The sequence below is a fragment of the Pyxicephalus adspersus genome, chromosome 6 (genome assembly GCF_032062135.1).
Source record: "Pyxicephalus adspersus chromosome 6, UCB_Pads_2.0, whole genome shotgun sequence".
Classification (NCBI taxonomy): Eukaryota; Metazoa; Chordata; class Amphibia; order Anura; family Pyxicephalidae; genus Pyxicephalus; species Pyxicephalus adspersus.
The window spans coordinates 35837662-35865435 of NC_092863.1; the positions used below are offsets into that span (position 1 = coordinate 35837662).

At 37.9% G+C, this 27774-nt stretch overlaps 1 protein-coding gene and 1 long non-coding RNA gene across 3 annotated transcripts in view; one reads left to right on the forward strand and one right to left on the reverse strand.

Moving 5' to 3' along the window:
* LOC140333527 (uncharacterized) overlaps positions 1 to 27774 on the reverse strand; it is an 88578-nt gene that overhangs the window by 40371 nt on the left and 20433 nt on the right. For both annotated transcript variants that reach the window (XR_011921386.1, XR_011921385.1), the window contains exon 2: positions 24387 to 24487. This is a non-coding gene — a long non-coding RNA (uncharacterized lncRNA). The remainder of the gene's footprint in view (positions 1 to 24386; positions 24488 to 27774) is intronic.
* ZNF219 (zinc finger protein 219) lies at positions 3768 to 26988 on the forward strand. Its single transcript, XM_072415244.1, has 4 exons — positions 3768 to 4338; positions 17816 to 19614; positions 24965 to 25090; positions 25524 to 26988. The coding sequence occupies exons 2-4, from the start codon at positions 17862 to 17864 to the stop codon at positions 26102 to 26104; spliced, it is 2460 nt and encodes an 819-aa protein (XP_072271345.1). The 5' UTR covers positions 3768 to 4338; positions 17816 to 17861; the 3' UTR covers positions 26105 to 26988.

The window sequence follows — 27774 nt, forward strand, 5'->3', positions numbered from 1 at the left end:
TGTTGTTACACGAAAGAGTAGTAATGTGGTTAAAAAATAGATCAATGTTACATTACTAAGAAGTGGAAACCTTGCAACTTTTACAGGAACACGTAAATATTTTTTGTGTTTTGTTTTTTTTGTGTTACTGTTTGTTGTTATGTTACTATCACAATTGTATTGACACCTCCAAGTTCACTCAGCACAGGAAAACTGATAAACCTGAGTTTCCTCTATCCTGAGTTTCCCCACAGCAGTCCTAAGCTCACATGGGCGCCAAGTGAGCCTGGGTACCACAAAGGGAAGCAAGCTTTGCAGGACTTTTTTGCTGGACAGTCTCTAAAAGCAGCCAGAACTGTGTGCCCAGAAGAAAAGTCTAATCACACTGTAAGCATTACAGGTTATTTAGGTCATTAGGAAACATATTTAGGTTAGAATAAAGCTTTCTCCAAATAAAGCTCCTCAAACAGGTATGGGTAAAAGGTCCACTGTTTGGGCCCCCTTCTAAAATTACAAACACTTATTTGGTAATAAAAAAATTCAAAAAATAAAAAGATTGCAATTACACTTACCTTACACCTGGTGATATCATCCTCGCCAGTAGTACTAGGTTGAAAGATTGTAATGTAATGTAAAATGTCATTCAAACTTTTTAACTACTACATGTAGGTGATTTGGAAAGAGAGGTCAGACATTGAGCTTTGGTTTTAGTGAAAGGCCTGATTTAAATCTGTAAATTAACAAATCTGACCCCATTCATAAAACAAGATTAAGTTTCTCCCACTGGTAAGATAACATTCTGTTTATTAGGAAAATAATTTTTAAGGTGATAAGTGGCTAATTTGTTTTTTTGGGAGTATTGCTTATTACAAATTTAAACAAAGTTTAAAAAATGGACAAAAATATAAATAATAGTTTAATGTATGTGTTTTACAAACAAACTTCATCAACAACTAGTAGCAATCCAGCTCTTGAATCATGTCATTATCAGCTATTTTCTGTAAAGCAAATATTGCATTATTTATCAAAATCCTTGCTTATCAAAATCTGAACTGACTGGTATATATGAAATGCTTTAAAATTATAATAAAGCATTTCGATTTAATAGGCTAAAACCTAAAGTGTCACTAAAGTAAAAAAAAAAATATCTTTTATGTCTTAATGACATTCCTTCTTCCTGTTGTTCTAAAAATATGTACCCCAACCCTGTTCCATCAAGCACCCATGCTTCTGTTTACTCCCTGTCTCCCCACAACTGTACTCCTTTGTCACCCATTACCACAGCAGCTGCACTGCCACTTCGCCAATTAGCACCCCTACCTTACAGTACCCTACACACTGCACATTTCAGCTACACAACACTCCTGCCACCAAAGCCTATTGCCAATCAACTCACCTAAATCAACAACAAAATGTCACTCCAATAATGCTTCCTAATGCCACTCAGCATCCTTGTAACTGCAAACCTCCCAACCCCCAGGCTGGCACCCTCCTGTCACCCAGCACACTTCCCCTGGGATATCTTGATACATGTGATGTGCGGAGCATGTAACTCTGCATAGTATGGGGCAGTTTGATGACTGTAATACAGCACATTATACATAGAGGACACCCCACTATGTTCTTGTCATACACCTCAAACTTTATTCCCTTATATCTCATACCTTCCTAAAAACTCCATCAGTGGGTTGGCAGAATGACAAGCTGCAGACACATTCTGGCTGGCAGGCTTTTATAAAGCTACTTATATAAAGCAAACCCTTCACTACTTTTTCCTAGTACTAAAAAGCTTTAAGAAAGTTATTGCACCAGAATAGTGCAGAAGTATTTTTTTGGGATTACGCAGTGATCCTCAGGGTTTCACTTGAAGGACTGTGACAACACCCAAACATAGGTCATGTTGGCAAAAGTCTGGTATGTTTAATAAACCAATGTAAAGGCTTCCTAATCTATAGAAACCAGACATGTTTCAGTAGATTGTGGCCTCATTACTGGAATATAACCTATATTTAGTTTTGAGTTATTGTTTTTTACACACTGTAGAAAATAGCCTGATAATATATTTCTCTAAAATATATGTGATTGCATGCAAAACTCAATACTATAATAAGCTATTAAAACTAACCTATTGGTGATTTATTTTATATCCAACTGACAAAAATTGTTTAAAGTCAAAACTGGGGTTGTTAGATGAAAAGTTACTTAAGTAGTTATTTTATTGGGAACCTGACATGGCAGAAAGTCATCTGGCTATCATGCTGATCCTTCAGCTTTACTAGCTAGTGAGTTTCTGACCTGAAGCAAGTATACACCTGTTAGGAGCAGTAAAAAGTCTGAAGTTACTGCCTCACTAAAAAGATGATTTTTTGTGTGCATTTGGACAATCTGAAACTTTTTGGCAAATTGGATGTATACAGTTTGCCTAAACATGTGATTTACTGATTTGTCTGTAGAGAATTACATCATTTATGAGTCCAAGCAAAGAGGAACTGCATTATGATTCCGAGACTGCTGTAAATCTGTATAAAGAATCCAGACAAAGAGAAGAATTTGTGATTCACACAATTTGCCAGATTCTATAATCAGTTTGCTTGCTAAGTAAAGAACCGAAGGACCTACATGACAGCTTGGCAACTAATATGGAAATGGTAGCCCAGGTATTTCTCTGATGAAGGGTGCACACCAATATTACGCACTTGCATATATATATGTATATATATATATTTATATATATATATATATATATATATATATATTGCACAAGTCTGCATTTAAATGTCATCTGTGTGCCCTAGAACTGTACATATATGAGTATATTTGAGAAGGATGTGCATATCTGTGTAAGGTGATAGTGATTTCTTCTTTGCCTCTGTCTCTCTCCTCTGTGTTGTCATTCAGACTGTGTCCTCATTATCTGCTGATCAATAAATTGAGTCTTCACGGAGATGTGAGGAGGCACGAAACAAACAGGAAGACAGAGAAATGGAGACAGAAGGTTCAGGTAATATACCAAATGCAAAATAAAGCAGCGATGAATAATATGGGGAGGCTTGATATAGATAAATTAATGGCTTTATGGAAAGAGCAGATATCTCTTACAGGTAAATTGTAGGGAAAACATGGAATGCAAAAAATAAAATAAATAGAACAGACAGTGTGGCTGAGAAAGCATTTTGCAAGAAGTCATGTATAGTACAGGCAAAGCATACTACACTTAAACATAACTCATGTATCTGAACATGGGCAGAACTTTTGTCTTATAGGTGTAGAATTATTAAATGTGTTACTAAATAGTATTCTGTATTCTTTTTGGAAAAATGTCAATAAAGACTAATTGATCTATATATTTGTTACTAAATAAAATAGATCAAACAGAAAAAGCCTGTATAAAAAGTAACTAGTACAGAAAGAACTGCTTCCATAGAAAGTGATGTGTGGAGCAAAAAGTAAGCCTTTTACAAGAAATATGTACATGCATTAATCCTTGTCCAGCACACATCACCTGAATGGTACAATGTGAAAGATTCACAGAATTGCACCTTTTCACAAATGAGCAGAAAGTGAAGACAAAGACAGAGGTGAGGGGAGGAAAGAAGCAATAATTGAGGGGGGAGAATGATGGAGGGAGAATTAAAGGACACACATGAGACTGCTGGAGGAATGGACAGGTGAAGACAAGAAGGAAGAAACATGTCATAGGTGAGAGATTCAGGACAAATCATAGTCTGATTACTATAAAGATGTGAGACTCATTGTGAGGGAAAGAACCTGAAAAGAATGATATAGGTGTAAAAGGGGAGGGATCGTGTGAGGATCCAGACAGGAAAACTGTGGGAGCGAGGAAGCTAAGGGAAGAAAAAAAGCAAAAAGAAAAGTGTAGAGAAAAAAAGATGAAAAGAGAGAGTTGAGCAGAGTGAGGGAAAGCGGGACAGAGCAAACAATGAAGTGAGATATTAAAGGAAGGAGGGAGAGATTATAGAATCAGCCCAGAGACACAGCAGTGTTGACAGACAGAAATGAATCAATAGGCAGACAGGAAGAGAGACAGGAGGCTCTGAAAGAGACTGTTCCTAAAAAGAGAGGGAAAAGGAGAGAAAGTGAGAGAGGCAGTGAGCGAGAGATAGAGGAGGAGAAGGGGGAGGAAGGGGGGCATCCATTTTTGTGGCGGGGATTTGAGCTGCTTTTGTGTAACTCTCCCTGAGAGATCGCATGCTTGATGAAAGGCCCTTAGAAAATGCAAATTGCAGCACGCATGAAAAGCACAAAGAGGCATCTCGCTGTCCCTGCCATGGGTTTAATTCTTCACCAACCACGTAGCGCTGACGTCGGGAGCAGATAATCTCTTCTCTGCCCGGGAGTGTGAGTATAACACACAGACTTTACTGCTCGGGGAACACTATTTTATCATTTATTACCCGGGATCCGGGAGCCCGCACCAAGGCAAGGGGGGGACAAGTGTTTGGGAGGATGGATTTGGGCTGGACTGGGCGCATGATTTTTGTTTGTTTTTCTGGAAATGCTGAAATAAAATGAAATATTGGTTAAAAAACTTAGCAGGTGCAGAGGGTTAGTGGAGAGGAGGGGGGAGAGGAGAAATGGGAGAAAGAGAGAGGAAAAAGAGGAGAGAGAGGGGGCGGAGAGAGGAGTGAGAGAAGGAGAGAAGGATGCACACCGGACAAGTGCTACAAAATAACAGCAATACTATATCAAGCTCGGAGGAAACATTACGGGAAGAACTTTTTCCCTTTAAGTGTGTCTTTTCTTCCCTCACTCTCTCTCCTTCTATGCCGAGCATTGGGGAAGGGGGTAGGAAGAGGGGGAATGTGAGAAGAAAGAAGGGAGGGTTAGGGGAATGAGAGGGTCTTTGTACTGTGAAGCAGTGGGGGGTGAAGAGAATGAAGGAGGGGGGAGTCACAGAATAAGGTGAAAGGGTTTTTTGGTGAAAGAAAGAGAGAACAGGGTGCTGGAGGGAGGGGGAGAGATACAGGTTTAACCCTGTGCATCATGGAGTGGGCAGGGGACAGTTTGATAAGAAGTACTTGAACCCCAGTGTGTGACACTACTGGCTGGGAAAGGGTTAAGTGGGGTGCAGCAAAGGCTGGGTCCCCCCCCCCCCCCGCCCCACATATACATGCCCGCCTGTCTGTCTGGGGCCTGGGCAGGGAGGGGGTAGAATGAGGCCTTGTGATTTTCTGTCTCTCGCTCTCTCTGTCTCTATTACATGGCTGAGTGAGTCTGAGTAATGAATGTGTGATGAAATTACACGGGCACACACAGGAATATACACACTCACATAGCAGAGAACTTATCACAGACATAACCTGTCACACCGCAATACACATTACATGACACTACATGTACACACTTATGTACACACACAGAAAAGTTACACATACCTAGTCTCCAGGGTCTCACTACAAAATGTAGCCACATATACAAACAGGAGGAAAAACACTAACTCCTTGCCATGGCATTTCTTAAATATTTGGGAATGTGGTTACACACAGATGGCAAGGAGAAATTATTCGTTCTGTAAATAGACGCCGTATAAAGGGGTTAATGGACCTTGCAAACAATGTGGATTATGTGTACTGACTTTATGGATGTTTTTACAACGTCAAGATTTGTTTTCAGATAATAACGTGTTGGGAACAGCGCCGTATGATTTGCGGGATTATTTTTTAATAAATTGTAGGAGACATGATCCTCTCATGTCATCTGTGCCCCAGAATGTATAATGGCGACTGGATGCTCTGCACTACAGACACAGGTGCACAGACCTAAATGTACAGGGCTGCTCATTCACACAGTGGCATAAGGATACAGGGTATAAGTAGCCACAGATTCACTGAGCAGGATAACAGGATCTGTGTCAATGTGTTTGCGAAGAAAAAAAAAAGGTCCTGCTGGTAGCAGTGTACTCTCTGTGATGGGAGATGATATTGGAGATGGAGGTTCCTCCTGCTGAGCACCATTACGGATGTAAAGTATCAGGGCGCTCTGGGAGTACTAGGAGAGCCAGCCACCCATATGGTGCTATTGAGGAATGGAAGGTGAAAGTGTGCTGCCCACATGGTGCATCCCTGTAGGGAACACATGGTGGCCACACAGCTGATTTCCCTGGCACTGATGTCTGTAGTGCAAATCTAGACAGACTAGCTGCACCTGAGAAGTCTGGCTGTAAAAATAAAACCTTCCATTCTGAATAGAGACATAACAGTGTATAATATTTTATTGCATATCTGTAGCCTAATCTTTTGTACAGCAGACTTCAGTGGGATGTTACAGTTTATTGCTCTATCCAGGCATCGAGACACAAAATCTGTATATCTTATGATGATAAAAAATGCAGTCATCCTTTACGTCATGTTCTAAATATCCGTATGTATTTCCTTAAATTACACAAAAACAAAAATATAACATATTGCAGGGTACCAGTCCTTAGAGACTAAGTGACTATGTTTGTTTTTTTTTAATAGGGTTTTCCCCCTTTATTTATACCTGGTGATCCTGCCAGTAGTACACATCCTGTCCTAGGGTGACAACACTCAATCACTGTACCGAATTAACAGAGGAGCAGCCTAGGATGCTCTCTTTTAGACTACAAAAACTTCCCCCCCTCCTCATTTTATAGTGGCAAGGCGATTTCAGTTCACAGGAAGTTACAAGGACACTGGGTTCATGGCAAGATCAACAGGTATTTTCTGTACATAAAATAACATTTCTTAGACCAAAAAAATAAAATAATGTAGTCACATCCAAAAGACTGATAAGCTGCAGCTTCAGATTTAGATATTCATTAATCTAAAAATATGTCATACAGTCTATAGACAATACAGAGTGATTAAGCCTCAGAATGTTATAAATATTTTATACAATACAAACTATAACAGGAAAGAACTTGTATGGACTCTTCAACCAATTAACAGCCATGGTCTGGAGTGAAGTGAATCAGGCAAGGGGGAAGGCAGTTGGTTGCTATGAGTTACTGCAGTTTGCATGTCTGCATTGTTTTTCAATGAATTTAAAACAAACTTGACTGGACCTAGGCAGGGATGTACAAATTGTGAGCAAAATATAGTTTTTGATGTTCTAGCAGACATTTAATATTTTTTTCCTTCTGTAAAGATGAGCAGTAAAGTGAGGGAAAACTAACCTGCCATCATTTGGCTTATCACCAGTCTCCTAGTGCGCTCATTCACATTTCTATATTCTTGTATACATCTGAATTATCACGTGACAATAGTTGTCTGTGTGTGCTGCCCTTACACTACTCTGTAGTAAATATTCCTACTGAATTGTAGAAAAATGAATAGACCAGAGTTTTGCATCTTTTCTGTTTTGCTACAACACTAGACTTTGTGAGAATGCAAAATCTATACAGATTTTTTAACAAATGGAAAAAAAGTGATAATGTCAGTGTTACTCATAGCAACCATTTAAATATTTGTATTTTCTGACTTTTAGAGGAATGTGAAGTTGACTGGGCTCTTTTGGTACAAAGACTTTATTCTTCTTAAGCTTATCAGTAAAGGCCATTATTGCTAGGACTGGAGTAGAGGATGGATATCCCCTGGAGAACAATGAGTGGGGAGGTATCTGTACATCCCCACACAGGTTTACTGATCACACCAGCCCCCGTCATGTTCACTTAATACTATATTGGCTTTGTATTATATAGGATTGGCTTTTTTTTAAGGAGATTTCCAACAAGCTGGAAAATATTTCCAAACCAACACCTCCAGCCATCAGAGATAGCTTGAGTATAAGATCATTACTTTCTTGTTTGTAATGGTGTTTATTGTAATTTTACACATACTAATAAATCTAGATACATCACTAAGTGTAATTTAATATAACTTTGTATATTAGAAAACTCTTTAGTCACATTGTTGTGTTTTAATATAAACCTAGTGCTATATACACATTGGAGCCAAGTGTTACAAATATAGGATAGAATGCATATGCAGCCAGGGTACATTTATGGCAAATATAGATATCATATATCCAAAGTAATAAGTATATTTAGGCCTACTGGATAGAATGCCCCCAGAAAGAATTTGCAGGGTGGCCAAGTCACAGCACAGTATAAATCTATAATAATGTTGAATAATTTACACAGTCTGCTCTTTTATTGGTCCTGCAGAATTTATTCTATTAATGTGGGAACTACTATAATAAAAGTAGGACAGACTGGGAGAATGAGAAATAGAAAGTGACACATGTCATTGCCTAGGGATACAGAGAAAGGTAAGTTTAAGTGCTTTGTTTTATACAACTTTATTACATTGGATTGTTCTCATCGTTATCCAGTGTTAAAGTGGTATTCAGTGTTCCGGATAAATAACATTCACCTCTTGGTCCCCAATCTTGTGATCCACTGCTTAAATATTTCACTGTGATCGACTTCCAGAACCCCCTCACACATTTCCTGCATATCTTTAGTGTCTTGTGTGAAACCAATAAATAGTACAGTGATAGCCTTAGTCTAGATGATTGTTTGCAGCAAATTGTGGGATCTAAGACACAAAGGTGAGTTTTATTTACATACATCACCTACTCAGCTGCCAGAATACTATTTTGTTAAGGTAGTGCATTTACACAGGGTTTTCGCCCTAATGAAGAAATGCATGATTCTAGATGAGGATATTCTAACATTCTTTTCCTTTTGAGACTGAGCACTAGAGCAAGTTATGTCAAAATGCACCTTTTCTTACATGAAGAACGCCAGAGCATCTGCATTCCATGCCAGGCAGTAACAATGAGAACAGTGTGTGGCTTATAAAAGGCTTTGAGGAAACACAGGTGAAATGCACAAAATTAAAGAATGGAATTTTCTGAAAGCTAAAGAGCAGCATCTCTAATCTTAGCAAAGGATAAATATGCTGGTTGCTCTGATGTCGGTTTTGAATTTTACAGGGCAGGAAGTTATACTCCATACCAAATATTAATGCTTATATGCTGGCAGTTTTTTAATTTTCTATTTCAATTTTTTTTAAATTTAGGAATTATACTGGGGAAACCTAAATAAATAAAATCTGGTTAAAAATAGACATTTTAAATTATATTTTATATTTAAATCCTATTATATTTATATATTTAATTTAGTTGTATGACATACCTAACTGCATGCTCTCTTTTAAATATGCTTTTTTTCTTCTGTTTAATTACGGCACTTTCCCTAATATATTGATAATGAAGAATAACCATAGTTGAAGTATACCAGCAATATAAAAAAAATAGTTTTTAGAAGGTTCAGATTTCGCTGCTTTTTTACTGCTGGAAAGAACACTTCAGGTACTGCTGAAGTATGCTTTCATCCCTATGCTCTCTATAGTTATCTGTAAATGGAGGAACATGAAGGACCCCCTTCTACAGCTGCCTTGTCTCCTTATGATTCCAAGCTGTGTTCTCAGTTTTATCACTAGTTCTACAGCAGATTACACTAGTCATCCCTACTTACACAGACCATGAGTGGTGTTATGGATCAAACGGTGGACTTCAGAACACTGGTGGATACAATAGTAGTGGAATGTTCCTGTTACTGTATTGTAGGATTCCAAATAGGGCTCCAGGTTTCATATACAAAAAAGATACCGCAACATATAAACAGCTGGTCTCTGATACAAAATGTTTAGGGAAAACTCTACATGAACAAATTCTGTAATAGACTTTTTAAAGGGGCCCATTTTTAAAATAAGATTTTGGATCCCCAGTTTTCTGTTTATGACTCCCAACATTCTTTCAATTAATTTTTCTGAATTACATCCTACTGGAAGTGTGTAGGACAAGTATGAACAGGTAGCAGACTTTCAGTTTTTTCTTTTTAGGTTAGGTAGTGAGGTGTGCAAAAGCGTGAAATGCATTATATTATAATAAAAACATTGCTTTACTTTTTATATGAGTTAAAGGGGCTCTTTTTCTACTATCATAGCAAGTCATTGGACTTCCATAAAAAGAAGACGTATTTGTGCATGTGTGCATTGAAATACAAAAGCATTTTTTAAGGCGTAGAAAAATGCAAAGCACAGTTCAAGTCAAATGATATTATGTACATTTATGTGATGCCTTGCCTGTTTAATTTATTATACTATATAGATCTCACCTTTATTCTGGCACATTCATACTGAGGCGGTGGCTCATGTGGGTAAGACAACAATGACTGCAGTATTGTGTGCAATAGTCATTATGGGTATTACTATGCCATATGCATACCTAATGCTGACAGAGATATGATGCATGTCATCTGAAGTGTCAGATCATTGCGTCTCTATCAGTTATTTTGTACACGGCTGCATAGAAAGTGCTTGATTTTAACAATACAGAAGCAAGTACTTAAATGTTGAAAGCAAAAAAACTCTGCAATATCAAAAAATAATTGCATTTGCACAATACTTATTGAGGGAGACTTCTGCTGAGCATAAATCTGCTTTCAGAGAGAATCAGCAGTGCTTATGATCTAATGAAGTAACTGTTTCTAGCAGTTGTGTTTTGTTATATGCAAAGATATCTTTGTATAATGATATTTAGTGCTCTTCCATCTTTTCTTTATGCATAAAGGGTACAAACACATACTTTTCATGTAAATGTTTACTCCAAATGATCTCTGAGTGACCAGACAGAAGTAAACATGGTATCATTGTAATGTTTGTAGTCATCTGTATATAGTATGCAGAACAATACTGATATTCATCAACGTGACAAACAACAAATACACCAAGGGCTCTATTTATAAAACAGGGAATCTTCCAGGTTCATGTGTTTCAATTGCAGTTATTTATTCCCATCAGGGAATTTTGGGGGGAATGTCAGATTCTTTGTTTATAAATAGAGCCCTAAGTATCTATGTAACAATATCTTGTATGCTTTTTATCTGTTGTTTGTACTTTATCATCCAAATAACCCTGTTTTTGCAGCAATTTGTATTGCTTTGTTATGACAGAAATCTTACTGTACAGAAAATGTATCCAAGGAAAGACATAATAAAGGTTTTATATAGCAGCAGATTGATTCAAACTATCTTCAATAAGTGCTGCAGGTATATAGAAAAATATAGTAGACTTAAGTGCAGAGATAGACAGATTTTGTGGACCTTTATCTATTATTATTATTATTACTACACATTGTTTATATAACACCGTCATATTACACAGCGCTGTACAAAGTCCTTAGTCATGTCACTAGTGGTCCTACAAAAGGGCTCACATTCTAACCATAGTCATATGTCACTAACACAGTCTAAGGCCAGTTTTGGAGGAAAGCCAGTTAACCTAACTGCAAGTAAACTGTATTTTTTAAGTCTTTGGAGTCTGTTGTAACTATAATATGCAAATCATCTGTTTAGTTGGTAAGAAATAAAATACAGATGCAAGAAGTAAAAAAATGGTATGAGAAATAAAAGGGAAACCCTTCATCCCCAATTATGAATTCAAGAAAAATGAATTATATTCTATATTCATTGTCCTGTGCTAGGATGGAGTAGGGATTTTGGTAAACTGCTATCGGGTGTTTTAGGATAGAGTAGGGTTTAATTAAAATTGCTATCAGATGGATTTTTGGGGCCATCATGGATATTTTTCGTTCACTTCCACTCCTAGAGACACAAAAAATAATGAAAATTATTGCTAGAACTGGTGTCCTGATTAAAAGAATCCCTCTTACCTTCTGTTCCTGTAACAACTTTATAAAGTATTGAGAGAAGGAGAATCTTCCTTGGGGGATTTAGACAAAGCTAGAAAAGCTTTGCCTTCAAATACAATACACATTGCATGTAGCACTGCAGTAATGCACTACCATTGTGATGTACTGCGTTTAATGAATGAATGCAAGGCACAATAATGCATAAAAAATGTTATCTTATGCGTGTTAGTGCTTTGTAACCGGGTGAACCCAGCCTACCTGCATGTGAACAGGAATGTAGGATACTCCTATGACCCCACAGTCAAATACAGTGGTACCTTAATTTGTTCCAGACCCTGGGACTTGGACCAAACAGGACTTATACCAAACAACATTTTCCTATAAGAAATAAAAGGAAAATGATTAATCTGTTCCCATGAAAAAAAAAATCCTATAGGTATTGGCATATTATTCATTGATGGGGATGTATAGAATAATTTAAACACTGCTTAATACTAAAATACATAAATACAAAAGCAATTAGATGAAATAAATGAAAATTTAACCTCACTTTACCTTGCTGAGAATAGTTGAGTGTCTACTAGGATGGTGCTGAGAAGGGAGGAGGAGGAGGAGATGTTAAGTAATTCACAGAGAGTTATAGCGTGGGTTGTTAGCTGAATGGTAGTAACTGGCGTACTGACCCTCGTGGGGAATCGTGGCTTTGTTTCGAGAGAAGTAAATAAGGGTAGCGCACCGTGTTATGACTCATTTTGACCCATACAAGTTCTAGCACAAAGGTTGTATACCAAGCAAAATTGTTCGTGTCCAAACGGGACTTATAACAAGTTGGACTTATTCCAAAGCGTACTTATACTGAGGTACCACTGTACTTTAATTCATACCACCCCAAGATTCTCCACATCGTTATTTTGCCAGGCGCACATTCTGCTTCTTTCTGATCAACCACAAATTCTAAATATGTGGCTAAGACCACAAACAGTCAGACCTTTTAGATCTTTATATTTAGGCCACTTTCTGTTATCCTAGAATAAAAAATATTAGGCCCTTACAGAGAGAAGTTGGTATACATAAGATTCAGGCTCAGAAGCAGTTAAATGCGGTATGTTGATGTTTTTAGGAGAAAAAGCTTGCACATTTGAGGTCAGTTTGGGCTGCATTTGAGGCATACATTGACTTGAATAGATGGGTAAAAGCAAATGAATGTGATGCATGCAAAAGCAACAGCAAACACAACATGTGAACACTGCTCCATATGATCACTTTCAGAAATACACTGTATGTCTGATCATACAGATAGACCTCATGAACACAGGTCAGATGCAACTTCAAATACCCCATAAAAATAGGCTTAGTAACTCAAATGATGGCAGTCTTGGGTTAGAATAATTTGTTGGCTTGTCCTGCTATAGCACATTGAAAATGTTTAGACTCTACTCATTCTTATTTTAAAGGCCGCTCCTGGTAATGCGCAACCAAATACAGTATTATATTTGTATGTTACTCCATGGAACACTTGGAACCATCACACTTGTAAAATTTGGCATTGTTTTGTGCAGCCCCACTGTTGAACAAAATTGGATAAAAGTCCTCAAGGTGGGGGGTTGATTGTTTTGGTGGATTGCCAGCCTATTAATTAGAATGAGTTATATATATATGTGTGTTAGTGCATTTTATCACAAGACGTTTTGCACCAAAACATGTATTTCAGTCATGTATTACTACATTTGGTGGTTTCAGTTAGAGAAAAATGCTTTGTTTTTTTTTTCTGGACCCTTTAGCACCTTAACAACCATTCATTAAAATACATTGCCCTAATGCAGCGCATGTAAACTGGCAACAAAATGCACATTCACACACATGCCTTGGCGCAATGCATCACAATGCCAAACTTTGAACTAGCCTTTAATCTACTACTCACTGTTTTTGAGACAAAATATGAATTTACCTCCCATAAATATTGCCTGTAGTTCCATTTTAGTAAACAAATTGCCAGCACTGGGAGAGCACTGATCAGTTCTGACCCACATATCCAGTAAATATTGTAGCATGGAAGCATTTAGGGTTCAAGCTCCAGTATTACAGGTAAGCATACCTTTCAAACAAACCATTAGTGACCAGCATCCTTCATTTATTAGTCATTGTTGGTGCAAGCAGGACTTTCATCCTCCCTGATTTAATTTGCCTTTCTTTTCATTCATCTTTCTTTATTGACAAACCGAACAGTTGCTACTATTCTAGTAAAGGAAAACATTCTCATCTGTTTGTGTTTTCGTTGGAGAGTTCTCCCCACTACCTTTCTGGTAAAATGGTTGGTAGCAAGAAAAAATATGGTAAATCTTTCTAGCTAAATCCTGAATAGCAATAAAAGCTGATGGGGGTTCAATCCTTCTTCAGTATATTTTAAACTAAGGTAAAAAAAGTTTGGTTGGACATACACAAAAAAGACGAAACTGCTTAGGCACATCAAGCAATGCTAGTTTTCCCTAACCTCTTGTTACTAGTACTAGCTCTTGTTCTAGCACTAACATGGTAATGTAAGATGAATGAACTTCTGCAAATGCACTGGGGTTCATTACTTACACCATACCCACTAAAAAGCCTGAAGTCCCAAACCCATAAAATTCTGGCAAAAAGATTTTGATGGTTTGAGAAGGAATGTGGAGATGTCATATTGCTGGTCGTTAGGTGAATATAGTTCAGCCTAAATCAAATATTTTAAGTAAACAGAAAAGTGTGGTTAAATTTTTATAACCATGCTATTTTCAAAATAAGTGTATTACAAGAATATTAAAATTTTAAAAAGGGTTATGGATGATTAATGTAGGTAATGAGACTTAACTTTTATTGACATTTACATGTTTGCTTGATCACACCCCAAAGGTCATTGCTGTGTCAGGAAAGGGACATGCTCCCGCATGGGAAACACACCCAATAAACCTTTCAGAAACTTAAGATGTCTTTTTATACTTGACACATACAATACAGGGATATATATGGGTGATGACAAAAATGAACAATGGGTTTGGTTTTAGAAATTGTAGCTCTTGGACTTTGTTACAAATAAAAAAATTTTAGTATGACAAAACTAGTAGTCCTCACATTAATGACTTGTATATGGGCATTTGGGGAGCATTTGAGTCCTATCAGCATCAAATTTCATCTGGTGCACTTGACACCATGATTGTCTGGATCTATTTGTAGGGTTAATTAAGCAGTACGGGCAGCTTGCATGTTGTGTCTATGAACATTGTGTGTCAGTGAATTTGGCAAGAAGATGCATCACGATAGGATGCTGTTTTTTCAGTTACATATATAAACCTCACCAGTGCAGTGCCATTCAGGGTCTACTGAAAAGAATCTAGTGCTAAGACATATGCCCATGATCATACCCTCTGGAGACTCCTGATTTGACACATGAAGTACATCAGTGGGCCATTTGCTTTTTGGAGTTCATATTCAGCAAAATGCGAACATATTTGTGCCAAAATAGCATCAAATATATGTATAACCCATACATTGTGTGAAGCTTTTTGTGCTTTGGATAGAGTGAGGAAGGGTTAAAACTCTCTAGAGGCTAACTATAGCTTTTGTGCAGTTATCCTTTTTAATGCAACACTCCATCCCAACAATTCCTTGGAAATCTTCACTGTATAACCTGCTTGGACACCACACAGCCTATTCAATGAAAGTCTCCTAGCTGTTTTATGCTTTTTTGTGTGAATGCATAGAGGAATCTACATTCATTCCTATGGAAATGCCTTCCACTGTTGGGGGTAATAATAGACTGGAGTCCGGCCAGTAAAAAGAATGTGCTGTGCCCAGCAGGCCACACAGTGAAGATGTTGGATAAATGAGGATAGGTAGGTATTTATTAGCCTTGGAGTGGGTTGTTGTGCGGGAGGGGTTGGAGACAAAAAATTCAAATGATTTTTTTATTGTTACCCCTTTCACTGTTTTTAAGGACCACATCATCCCTGAACTGTATTTGTATTTTTTGCTTTGATTTGCGCACTAAAAACAAGAGTTTTGCTAAAATATGATACCTCTCTAAGCTTTTTAAAAAAAGACACTTTTTAGGCAAACTTGCTCCCTGTCGTGGATTTAGAAAATCATGAAGCCATTGGATAAGCATGACAACCAAGGTTGCAGATAACAGATATTCAGATACTTAGAATACTATAGTAATGACTTTACTAATGATAATGACTATACTAGGATTAGTCAGTAGCTTCTATTTTTTCTGATGGGCATATAAAGGTGAATCACCCATCAGTGTCTGCTATTTTACAGTTTTACTGAACAAGTTTACCAGGCTTCTTAGCATTGCTGAAAAAAGTTATTGTTTTGCCCAGACACAATAGGTGTGTAAAGTGTAAAAGAAAGTAGGCTTTGTTAAAAGGGGCAAGGCTTAGTCCATGATATGTGTTGGCTATGTGTACATTCTATATCTGAATATACACTAAAAAAAACCTGGTCTGTCACACTGTGGTGATTTAATTGTATACTTACTTTATTCAGTCACAGGTTAAGCTGACCATGGAAAACCCTTTAGTGTACAAAAGCCATCCAGTCACTGTGTGCCTAAATTATTTCTACCCCACTGAGTGATAAAAGTAAAGTGTTTATGGGAATCTAGTGCTATCCATCCACTTTTGAATGAGTAATAAACATGCATGTTCACTGTATATTCATGTATTGAAAAAACATGGACATGACATAAAGTATTCATCAAAGTATTTATATCACCATTGAAATATATTCAGCATTTTAGGGATTGCATATTTGGCCTAAAGTTTTATCGAGTCACATAATTTAAGTTGATTTGGTGTAGGGCATCTCTTCTCTGATCAGATTGTTGATAACCTAATTGGTGGTATATCTGACGTGTTTTTCAAATTATTTCTGATTCTTCAAAGGACCAAAATAAAAGTTGAACTTGAGGGTATTATGCTTTAAAACTTAGGTGATTTTATATTTATTACTTTTCTGAAACCACAATGGACTCTTCAAAGCTGGATAGGCAGATAGCAAAGGAGAAGCTGAGTGGCAGCATCTGTATATGTCTGGTTCCAGTCAAAGAAGTATTTTAAAGTCCTTTCTCTATTAACCTCCCAACCGTTAAGCCTGTACTTTTTCATATTAAAAAAGTTGCAATTATCGATAACCCCGTACTTTTCTCACTCCCCACTTACCTGGTCCCGCTGTGCTCATCCAGCGTCGTGTCCGTGTTCCAGCGTCGTCCTCCAGCGTCGATCTCCCTCTCCAGTGTTGGGTGCCGTCTCCTGGTCCCGCTGATTGTCCCGCGTCATTCTCCTTCCAGTGCCGGGTGCTCTCTGAAACAAGAAGCCGGCCGGCGGAGGAAAAAAAAAGCCGGCCGGCTTCTTGTGCGTGCACGATGACGTCGGCGCGTGTGCGGGAAATTCAAATTGAAACTCATTCATTCATTTTGTATTGGATTGGATACAGGAGTTTGTATTCAATCCAATACAAATTTCATGAAAACCTGTAACGCTTTTGGTACAGAAATCTAGACATCAGTGTAACGCCCAGGTGGTTAATGACTATTTTGTCATAGAAGTCAAATTTTTATCCATGTGATCTAGGATGTGGCAAAACTACTATATGGTCTACAAGTAAACACTTTCATTTCATCAATCTACTACCTACCTGGGGACAGCAACAACAGAGTATCAGGCACATGTCATAATCATTTCTTGGCAACAATATGAAACATTTAATGAGAAAATTTGTAGAATTGACATTTTGTATTGCAGGAATATATAAACGGTCTGGTGTACAACAATTCTTTAGGCTGTTTAGCTGTGCAATGTGCTTTGTACTCAAAAGAAAAGTGATCAGTAGGGTTAAATTGAGTTTTTAAAGTTTTTTTATACATTTATTTTGTGACTTGGTTATTGTTGAAATTGGTTTAACTATCATTTGGTATGTAGTTGTTTCCTAAAGTATAATGCAGTCAGACAGATTCATAAATAGTTAAGTACTCAGCCATAAAAGTTGTTACTCATTGACTCCTTGAGTTCTAAAATAACATACTTGTCTCTTTAAATGTGTTTTTGTGTGTGAGGAAAACATTGTTTCTGAATAAATGCTCTCAGTTAAAAGCAAAGATTTACATCAAAACATTGAATATACCTAAAGCATCTAATTTGTTTTTTGTTTTATCTTTGATTAGGAGAATAACCAACATCCCAGGAGAGACCCATTGAGACATCCTAACAATGGACTCTGCTCCATCCATTCTCACTCAATCCCTTCCTTCTAAGTCTCCTCCTGTTTCTCATATGAATCCATCAACACCACCACAATCCATTTCTCAACAGATAAACAAATCCCCCACATCCCCTCAACCTGCTTCTCCTCCAAGCCCACCATCATCTCTTCATATGTCACCCTCTTCTGCTTCTCTTTCACCTCCTTCTCATATAACAAATCTCCCTTTCCCCTCTCAAAATTCTCCATCAAAGTCCTCACCTTTACCTCGAATCAGTCCTACAGCAGCCTCCCTCCCTCTCGCTTCTCCAGTTTCCCCTTCCCCTGTCTCACTGTGCACAACTACTGGGAGCCTTTCTCCTCAAGGAGTTAATTTCTGTCCTCCTCCTGTTGCTCCAAGTCCACCTCCAAGTGCTCTTTCTCCATCTGAATCTTCTCCTCCAGTCTCTCGTTCTTCATCTCCAGTTTCTCTATGTCCACCTGCTGATTCTTCTGCTCCTTCCTCACCTCCAGCCTCACCCAGTCTAACAACTATTCCATCCTCTCCACAAAATCTTGACAACTGTCCAATATTCACACTGCCTTCAACCTCACCATCCCCACCTCCATCTTCCCTGTCACCATCTCAAACATCACCTTCTCCTTCCCCTCCACCTGCATCTCTGCCTGCCTCCTCCTCCCTGCTTGGCATTTCTTTTGCGGATGAAGAACTGGATCTTCAGCGTCATTCCAATGGTTTTTCTGATGGTTCAAGCACTAAGTCACGTCAGTTTCCATGTACAATATGTGGCAAGCAGTTCCGTTTTATCAGCATTCTAGCACTTCATGCAAGCACCCACAGGGTCCGTGGAAACCTTGCACAGGGTCGTGGGGGGCACAAGACTCATTTTGAGACAAACTCCCAAAGGCCACTGGTGCTTGGCCATCAGCATCAGAAAGAACCAAATTCACCAGTAATATCAAATTCAGCTACAGAAGATGTTCAGGAGGCAGTACCTTTATTGACTATTCCAGCTACACATCCCACACTTCGCCACCCTTGCCCATTTTGCAAAGGTAAATTTCGAAAAGCTGCTGAACTGGAACGCCACCTTAGAATTCTGCACAGGCCTTATAAATGTCACCTTTGTGACTTTGCAGCTTCTCAAGAAGGGGAGCTAATAGTTCATGTTGAGAGGAGACATTCAACTCCTCAGCGACCCAAGATTGTTCCTCCTATTCCAACACCAACTCCAACTCCTGCTTTGCCTCCTGCTGAGTTTAAATGCGAGATTTGTTCCCAGAGCTTCACCCAGTCCTGGTTCCTAAAAGGCCATATGCGTAAACATAAGGACTCCTTTGACCATCGATGCTCGGTTTGTGGACGATGCTTCAAGGAGTCATGGTTCTTAAAAAATCATATGAAGGTCCACCTTGGCAAGATAAAAGGGGTAGGAGGACAAGAACCCCCTGTGCATCAACCTTCCCAGTCCACCCATACCACCACTTCAAATTCCCCATCTTCCTCATCTAGGCTCCTGGGATATCAAAATTTCTATTCTGGCCTCCTACTGAGATTGCCTCCTCCAGGGGATGCCACCTGTTCCCAGATGCTCCAGGCTACAGCAAGAGCAATGCAGAGTGGGGATGGTGAGCAAGACGGAGCAGGAGCATCTGCAAGAGGGCAAGCACTGGGTGCATCAGTTGGAGAGGGAGCCTCACCCAAGGTTATGTTACCACAGGGCTCCTCTGGAATTGTACTGAAAACAGTTGGCTTTCCAGGTAAGAATGTACATCTATTTTACTCAAGACACTAAAACCTTATTTAATTTCTAAGTATTAGAGTATCCTGTTGACTGATTTTGTCTGTGTAGCATTAGTTACAAAATTGTCATAATATACTCCAATAATTATGTTTATATATTTCCAATAGCACATATGACTTATACATTGATCCTTGCCTTTAAAATTACTTGCAAATTGCCAAAAAATTGCAATTTTTTTTCAAAATCACTATGTTTGATGGTGAGTTAGGCCATAATTGTGGTCCTACCTATTTTGTCAATTGTGTCCTATAGGTTTTTATTTTGCTTTGATTTGTTTTCATTTGATTGCTCATCATCACCTGATTGTATGCAGTTCCAGTTAAAAAAGTAGGATCAAACCCAGGATATTCACTTTTTCTCTTCATGGAGATAATCTTTAGCCATCTTTATTGGCCAGGGCAAATGACGTAACCCTGCCGAAGTTCATGCATTCCCGCCACATGCAGGGGAAGTCAGAATTGACAGATACCCAACCAAAGCTGCACATGATACGCTGAGCAATCATAGATTTTTAGAAGCGGAACTTTAGTTCCACTTTAAAGCTGCACTATGCAGATAATATAAGTTGTGCAAATTATTACAACAAAATATGTAGCATACCAACATTCCAAAGAAAATAGCAAATTAATCCAAGTTGCTGGAGATCACCCAGGTTTACCGATGAAAGTATATGCTCTCAAGTCTTGGAGAACTTAAATAAATCAGGCCCAGTATGTATGTGTGATACATTGTGTGCAGGTGTGGGGGGGTAAAATAGATGAAACTATAGTGCCAATTAGAGTGCATGGGACATTTAGATGTCTCCAACACTTTTTGCAATATTGGTACGCATTTTCATTGCCACTGATAGGCCGCCATTACTACGAAGTCCAGCTGCCAACTTTAAGAAGCTTGAAAAAATACATTATGTTTTTTCCTCTGCCCATCTTAGCAATTTAAGTAAGTTATCATATTAAGCTTGCAGTCAGGTTAAAAACAAGGGGGAAACTAAAACTGCATTTTACTTCCTAGGCTTTAATTGAAAAATAGACTGCAGAGGAAGATGACCTAGGTCAAGAGACAAAGGGCATATCTCTCAATATTTTTGTTCCCAGTGATCTGCCAATGTCTGCCTAAACTCATTAAGTAGGGTATCAGTACGACATGAGTTCATGAGCAGATAGGTAGTTGTTCCATAAAGGAGCATTGACTAGTTTGCCTGTCCTTAAATGAACTGCATGCTACCAGAACTTAACAGTTTCTCCCCAAGTCACCCATCAAGCATACCTGCATTGAAATGAGTTATTGCTTGTCTTAAAGAAATGTGGAATAATGCTTTGTAATTTTATATATATATATATATAAATAATGAATATTCTCTGAATGTAATAACAAGGACTTTTAGTTTCTGGAAATACTAGCCATGTTGCTTGAATCTGTTTTATCACTTACATCTATCATGCCATTGAGGACTCTTTCTAGGTAAAAAAGTAGAAAAAAAGTATATATTAGTATTCAGAACTGGTAATATATATATATATATATATTTGCTGGGTGATCATTGTTTTCATTGACCCCTAGAAACCTAATAAATACAGTAGGTATTGTATAAGTGGGATTCAAGTATTTGTTGAAAGTCAAAAATGTATCTGTCAAAATACCTACTCATTAGAACCATTTATACATTGGTGTCCTCTGTTTAATGCAGTTTTGATCATAAAGTGATACTGAAGTGAAGGTATCACAGAACAATTGGCACAATTATGGAAAATATTATGCCATATATAGTAGAATATAAACTGATCCAATTATAAACTGAAATACATATTTGTACCTGAAAGGAAAGAAAACTACAAAGATTCAAATATGTACCTAGGGCACAAAATGTGTCCCTTCACTGCTAACATTCAAAACTATAATCAGTAGAAATTCCAATAAAATGATTGTGAATAAAAGCATCCATATTGTGTTTTTTGTAAAACCTTTTTTTTAAAGGGGGAAAAGATAAATCACATGGGATAAGTGATTTTATCTTTTTTCTCAATTTTAGAGGGTAAAGTATTTTTTGTAGTTTTGAGTTTGGTTATTTTTTGTGTGTGGTGTTGTGCTCACTTTACATGAGCACACAGTGCCATCTAGTGGTGTGACTCTAGTATAAACGGATTATTTTTCTAATGTCTTTTTCAGGTCAAATAAATCTAGGTTTATATTGTAATATATACCGGTATATATATTATACAAAATCCAAGCCTACTTAAAGTTGATTTGCTAATTTTTGTATTGTCAATTTTACATTTTTTATCCTGTATTGTATCTCAGTATAGAAGGCAATGCCTTCTCAAAATGCATTTTGGGTACTGTTCAGAATGAATGGCAACCAAGCACACCAACTCAAGCCCTATTCATAGCTTCAACACACAAGTTTCTATTCTAGTGGGAACATGAACTAAGTCCTCCATTTCCATCAACAGCAGATGAGGTATGGAAATTTGCATCACTGAGACACCTATTACTCTACCGCTGCATATGTGAGGCTACATGCAAATATACATATTCTTTTTTTTTAGGATTCTGCTGAACTCTGGGCAAACAACTAAATGCACAAATAAAACAAATAGACATCTGTTTAACAAAACATTTATATATATCTCCTGAGTTTCAGCTCTGCCACATAGCACTGCCCCAACTGGCAAGGTGGGCTGATCTTTTTTTTGCTTCTGTTCCACTTTGTTTGAGGGAGAAGCAACACACCAGTAAGCTAGTTACTCTGTCACTGCTCTTTTATTCTATCAACTGGCTCCTTGTTTTGCATTTCCCTTTTTCAGTATCGTTTTATTGTACAATGAACTGCAAGGGCAAAGCAAGTCAAATCCTAGCACATGCACTGCTTGCATTTTGAAATCTACCTTTAAAGCGGAACAAAACCCTGTCTACTCACCTGTTCCTGTTATGTCATAGGCGCCGGCATTCCACAGACATGGATGTTTATTTAGTTCCAGCAGCCGTTGGGGAGGACAGGATGTGTCGGGTATCCCCTGGGTACAAACATTTAGAGCTGTATGCGCAGCTCAGCAATTTTGACAATTGAAAGGAATGATCAGGTAGGTTAGTATGTTGTATTGTGGAATGGACATTGCCTGTCCCTTTCTGCAATAAAACGTTGCCTGATTGCACATTTGTAAGGTGGAACTGTATTTCCGCTTTAAGGATGTATTTATCAATACAGAGTTCCATTCATTTCTGTCCTTTATATTGGCCTGGAGTTCAGCTTTAAAACTGATCTTGCAAATCACAGCCTTTATTTTTAGTTTACAACCATCATGGTTGGGTTTTCACAGGAGCCAAGACCTAGTTTCAAAAAGTTATAAAAGTGTAAGATAGTGATGTGTTTAACCAGGATATTACCACTGTCTTCTTATTGTTTAACAGCAAATCAAATAACCAGAAACTTTATCAGGACACTGCCAGTGCTATACAGGAAACATTCTGTTTGTGTTAAAGTCTCCATTCACAGTGCTGTAAGAATTATTAAGTGTTTTGCTAGTTTTCACAGTTTTAAAGTGAGGTAACAAAGATATCTGCAAGCATATGGATTTGGCAAGCTGATCATGCTACTATAAATGAATGACAGGTTAAAACTATGAGAAACTAATAGAGCGGGTATGGCTTTCAACAACCAGACTGAACATTTTTATAATAACCAAGGCATTCTTAGGTGGTTGTCCCAGACATATCAATAAGTCAGTACATGGTAATACCCAATTCCTTCATATTCCTCATATAAACAGTAGGTTTACCAAGAAAGAACAGTACCAATAGAGCTTTGCTTCTTCATTCGTTGGAAGAGTGAATTTATGTTTAAAATATTATCTGTATATACAATTTTGCAGAAGAAAAAACTACACCTACTTATACACCTACCCAGACTTCCAGCCTTATCAGAACAAAATGGCTTTTAGTCTGGAACTTGAGTAGAGACATACCTAAATGCAGTAGTAACAGTATATATTACCTGAAAAAACTGTACTAGGCATGATAAGTATCAGCAGCCCTAGGATAAAACTTTAATTCATACAAAACTTTCATTCATTCAAAACTTCAATTCATCAAAAAATAAAGTCATGTGATTACACAGTGATTCAGGCAGATTGACCATTCTTATTAGAATTTTTAAAGTGTTGATGCTTCATCGCAATAACACCCCTAATCCTGGCATGTTAATTTGTTTTATATTTATTAATGATATTAACAGTTTTTGAATTTTAAAGCTAGCTTGTATCTTATATCAATGGAAGTTACAGATTACTAGCATACTCTAAAACCTTTTAAAGGTCCCTATAGATACCAGATTACAGATCAGTTAGCAATTTTAAATCATATGAGTGTTGTAGAAACTGGATGAGCAATAAACAATTAAAGTTAGTGATGCTTGTGAATTCAGACTTTAAAATCCATCTGTTTCTGTGTACTACAGGAAATAGTGAGTGCCATTGTTAGTTGATGATGCTTATTCTCACACACAGAGATACACCAGTTTAAAAAATGTTCCCATGAATGGGGTTGATCTAGTAGTACTTAGATTCTATGTCTGGTCCTCTGTAAAATGGGTTCCGTGGCTTTGCTTGGGTACACCAAATAATTGAGTCTCTGTTATCAGTCTAGAGTCCCCAAAGGACAGCAAAGAGCCTTTTCTTTTTGGAACACGAAAAGAATCTTACAGCTACATTCTAGGGAAAATTCAAAAACTACCTGTTTACTTCTGATGTTCCAGATTGTAGCAGGCTTTCGGTGTGTCCTCGCCTACAGTGCTGGAGTGCTGGTCTTCTTGTATGATGTTAGGGACCTGCCATCTGCAGACAAAGAAAGGAGGCTTCAAGGGCAGGTTTTATGAGTGTGGGGAACCTGAGGAATCAGGAGATAAGTTAAGTAAAAGTGCTTTTAAATTGTTGCCTTTGGCCACCCACAGATAGGTTTGAAGCATGTGACTAGTGGATCGTAATTCTGTGGTGCACTTACATGCAGATAGCTAGTGCACGGGAGTTCTGTACGGCAAACAAGTACCAGGATTTCCCCAAACCCTTTTTTTTCTCACTTAGGAACTTAATGAACTTTTACCATGTTTAGCAGCTGGACAGAAATATAAAGAATAAAAATAGATTGGAATTACAACTTATAAGGTACAACTTCTATAAGAGCACAGTAATCTTCCTACTAGACAATGTTTTACATGGGGGAAACCTATATTATTGACTTTGTTCTTTTCACAGGCACACAGAGGAGTAAGTTAATTGTGTGATTTTTCAGCATTCACCTCATTTCTTCTCCAGATAAGAATGGATGGAGTGTCAACTCCTCTCAGAGGCCTCGTGGAGCAACTGGAAGAGACTGTCCCTTCTGTGCCAAATCATTCCGTTCTTCCCATCACCTGAAGGTGCATTTGCGAGTACACACAGGTAAGAAAATGTCTGTAGTAAATATTTTCTTTTCAATATTATTAGATAAATTGTACTTTTGTTTTAAACACAACTTCAAATGAATTGTTTTCTATATTTGGTGTTTTTCCAATGAAACAAAGTCATCTTCTTTCTATTTTGGGTGGACCGACTAAATCTGACCTTTTTCACCTATTCATTGATGAATAAGTACATGCATATTTTCTCCATCTTCCAGTCACCCTGTGATTATAAATTCTGATTTCCTGTATTTTTTAACATTAGTCATTATGGATTGGAAGAGTTCATATATAGGAAAGGAATGAGATTCCTCAAAAATAATTTTACCTGTCTAATTGGTGGATCAGATCCCTCATCTCTGTTAACCATTTTAAAAATCTATAATTTTTCTTCTTTCTATATTTAATTGTTCTCACTTTTTACTTCTACACAGGAGAGCGACCATATAAATGCCCCCACTGCTCTTATGCTGGCACTCAATCTGGATCTTTAAAATATCACCTACAACGACATCATCGGGACTCGAAACTTTCTTCGGGTGTCCCTCTAAGGGGTAAGAGCCTTCAGCAAAGTGCATCCCAGCAAGAGCGGCTGCTTCCTGCTGTGTCTTCAGCCTGGGGAAGTTCTTGCCCAGATTTGCCCACCCCCTGTGAAGATGGAAATACTTTGCCTCTCCGTCTCCACTTGAATGAGGGCCAGGGTCCCAGTGCATTTCCCCGAATGCCTGGGAGAGGTGGCCAAAGGAGAAGGAGTCCCTCACATCAACCAACAAATGGGAGACCAGAGCATGAGCCCTTGGATTTATCACAAGGAAACCCTTTCCATCGCTGCATGTACTGTCCATTCGTCACCTCTGTGGGAGAACTGATGAGTCTTCATCTCCAAGTACACCATGGAAGAAGATCACGTAGAAAGGGAGGCTACATTAGAGGAAGACCAAGACCTGTACTCTCTCCCCAGTCCCAAGGCCCAAATCTAAGAGACAGCCCAGAACCATGTGAAAGTACTGAGTGAACAAAGCACTGAGGGGCAGATGGTATGAAAAGTGCCCTTTGACTGCCCAAAATCCACAATCCACATAAAAAGAGAGAAGAAACGATTAGGACTGATGAAAGATGATGGGTAGCTAGATACAATGAGAAGGCTTGCACTGGGTAGAGAAATGAAGGTTAGAAACTGAAAAGGAGTGATTGATTCAGGTAGAACATGCGAGTGTGGCTATACCAGCTAGGTATGGGTAGAATGTGCCAGAGACAGATAAGAGGGGGGCAGGAAGTGAGAAGTCCATAGAGGGCCCTATAGAAGAAAGGTGTGTTGGAGTGATTGATGATGTCTTTGCAAGGGACATCATCGGTGAACAGTAATAATTGACAACATTGCATACAGACAACATTGCAAGATACAGCTAGGAAACTGGCTAGGTAACAAAGGTAATGAGATAGTGGACTGATGGAAAAGATTGGGGATAACGCACTGTAAACGCTATAGCGAAAAAGTCAGAGCACTTTTCACTAATGTGACAGAAAGCTTGCAACATATCTGAGATAAAAGAAACAGCTAGCAATAGGAACACAGAATGGTAGTACTAGATTGAAAGAAACTAGAGGTAGGGTTAAAAAAAAGAAAATAGAAACGTTAGTAACTGGTTATTTTGCCCAAAATTCCCTTCTGGTTTCTGTTTATTGCTGAGACTTTATTTTTGATAATTTGGATTGGTATTAAGACCCATCTGCAGGTAGAAACCCCTAAACATCCCTTTTTCCGCATTCCTTCATTATTTAGGTTTGTGCTCAAAAATTACATTTCCACGTTTAGAGATTTCTATATTTTTTTTTAATTCTTTTCTTGTAGAAAAATAAATAAATCTTTAAAAAAAAATAAAATCTCTTTTGAAGTAATGATGTTGCTTTAACACTTGGAAAATACACTTGATTTACAGAACAACATTCATTGTACATTGTAGCTGCTGATTATTATTTCAGGGCACAATTTATAATAGAAATATAATACCCTGGAGCTGCTCTCCTTTACACCCCGCTGTAACTACTCTACACTCCATTTTATATTTCATTCATATTTTGTAAAATTATGAGAAAACAACCTTTGGTATAGAAAAATTCCAGCAACTGTGATAGAATTGGAAAAAGCGCTTGCGTGATTATCACATCGAATGGACTGTACCTACCAGAGATTTCAAAAAAGCTTTTTTGTTTGCTAACAATAGTCACAAATTGTGCAAAACCAAAATGAATATTGCTTTGACAAAGCAAATTAGCTAAAATGCTAATTATAAGCTTTGTACAGATGTTACATCCTAAAACATTAATACTGACTGAAGCTGCATCCTTCATCCTACAAGGTACACACTATACCATGTAAACATTTTAGGCAGATTCACACCTATCTCTACATCGGCTGGAACCGGCCTCTGCATATGTGACAGCTGGTGGCTGAAAAACAGCCAAAGAACACACATTAAGCTCAAGAACACAGATTGCAAAAAGCATTGCAGCCTTTCGCCGATTTAGCCAGTCATGCTGTCTATTGGAACAACTTTTTTGATTGAAAAAAAGCAACCTAAACAAATACAATCAGAGTTCATTCACCCAAGGTACTGCAACACCGTGCACAAAACACTACGTTACCATACCCCCCAACATACATACTATAATATAAGTACATTC

What these genes read in the sequence shown, in the direction of transcription:
- ZNF219 (XM_072415244.1), top strand. Translation starts at nt 17,862, where the DNA reads ATGGACTCTGCTCCATCCATTCTCACTCAATCCCTTCCTTCTAAGTCT. An exon ending in GAAAACAGTTGGCTTTCCAG is followed by an intron (nt 19,615 to 24,964) that starts GTAAGAATGTAC and finishes TTTCTTCTCCAG; the next exon opens with ATAAGAATGGATGGAGTGTC. An exon ending in GCATTTGCGAGTACACACAG is followed by an intron (nt 25,091 to 25,523) that starts GTAAGAAAATGT and finishes ACTTCTACACAG; the next exon opens with GAGAGCGACCATATAAATGC.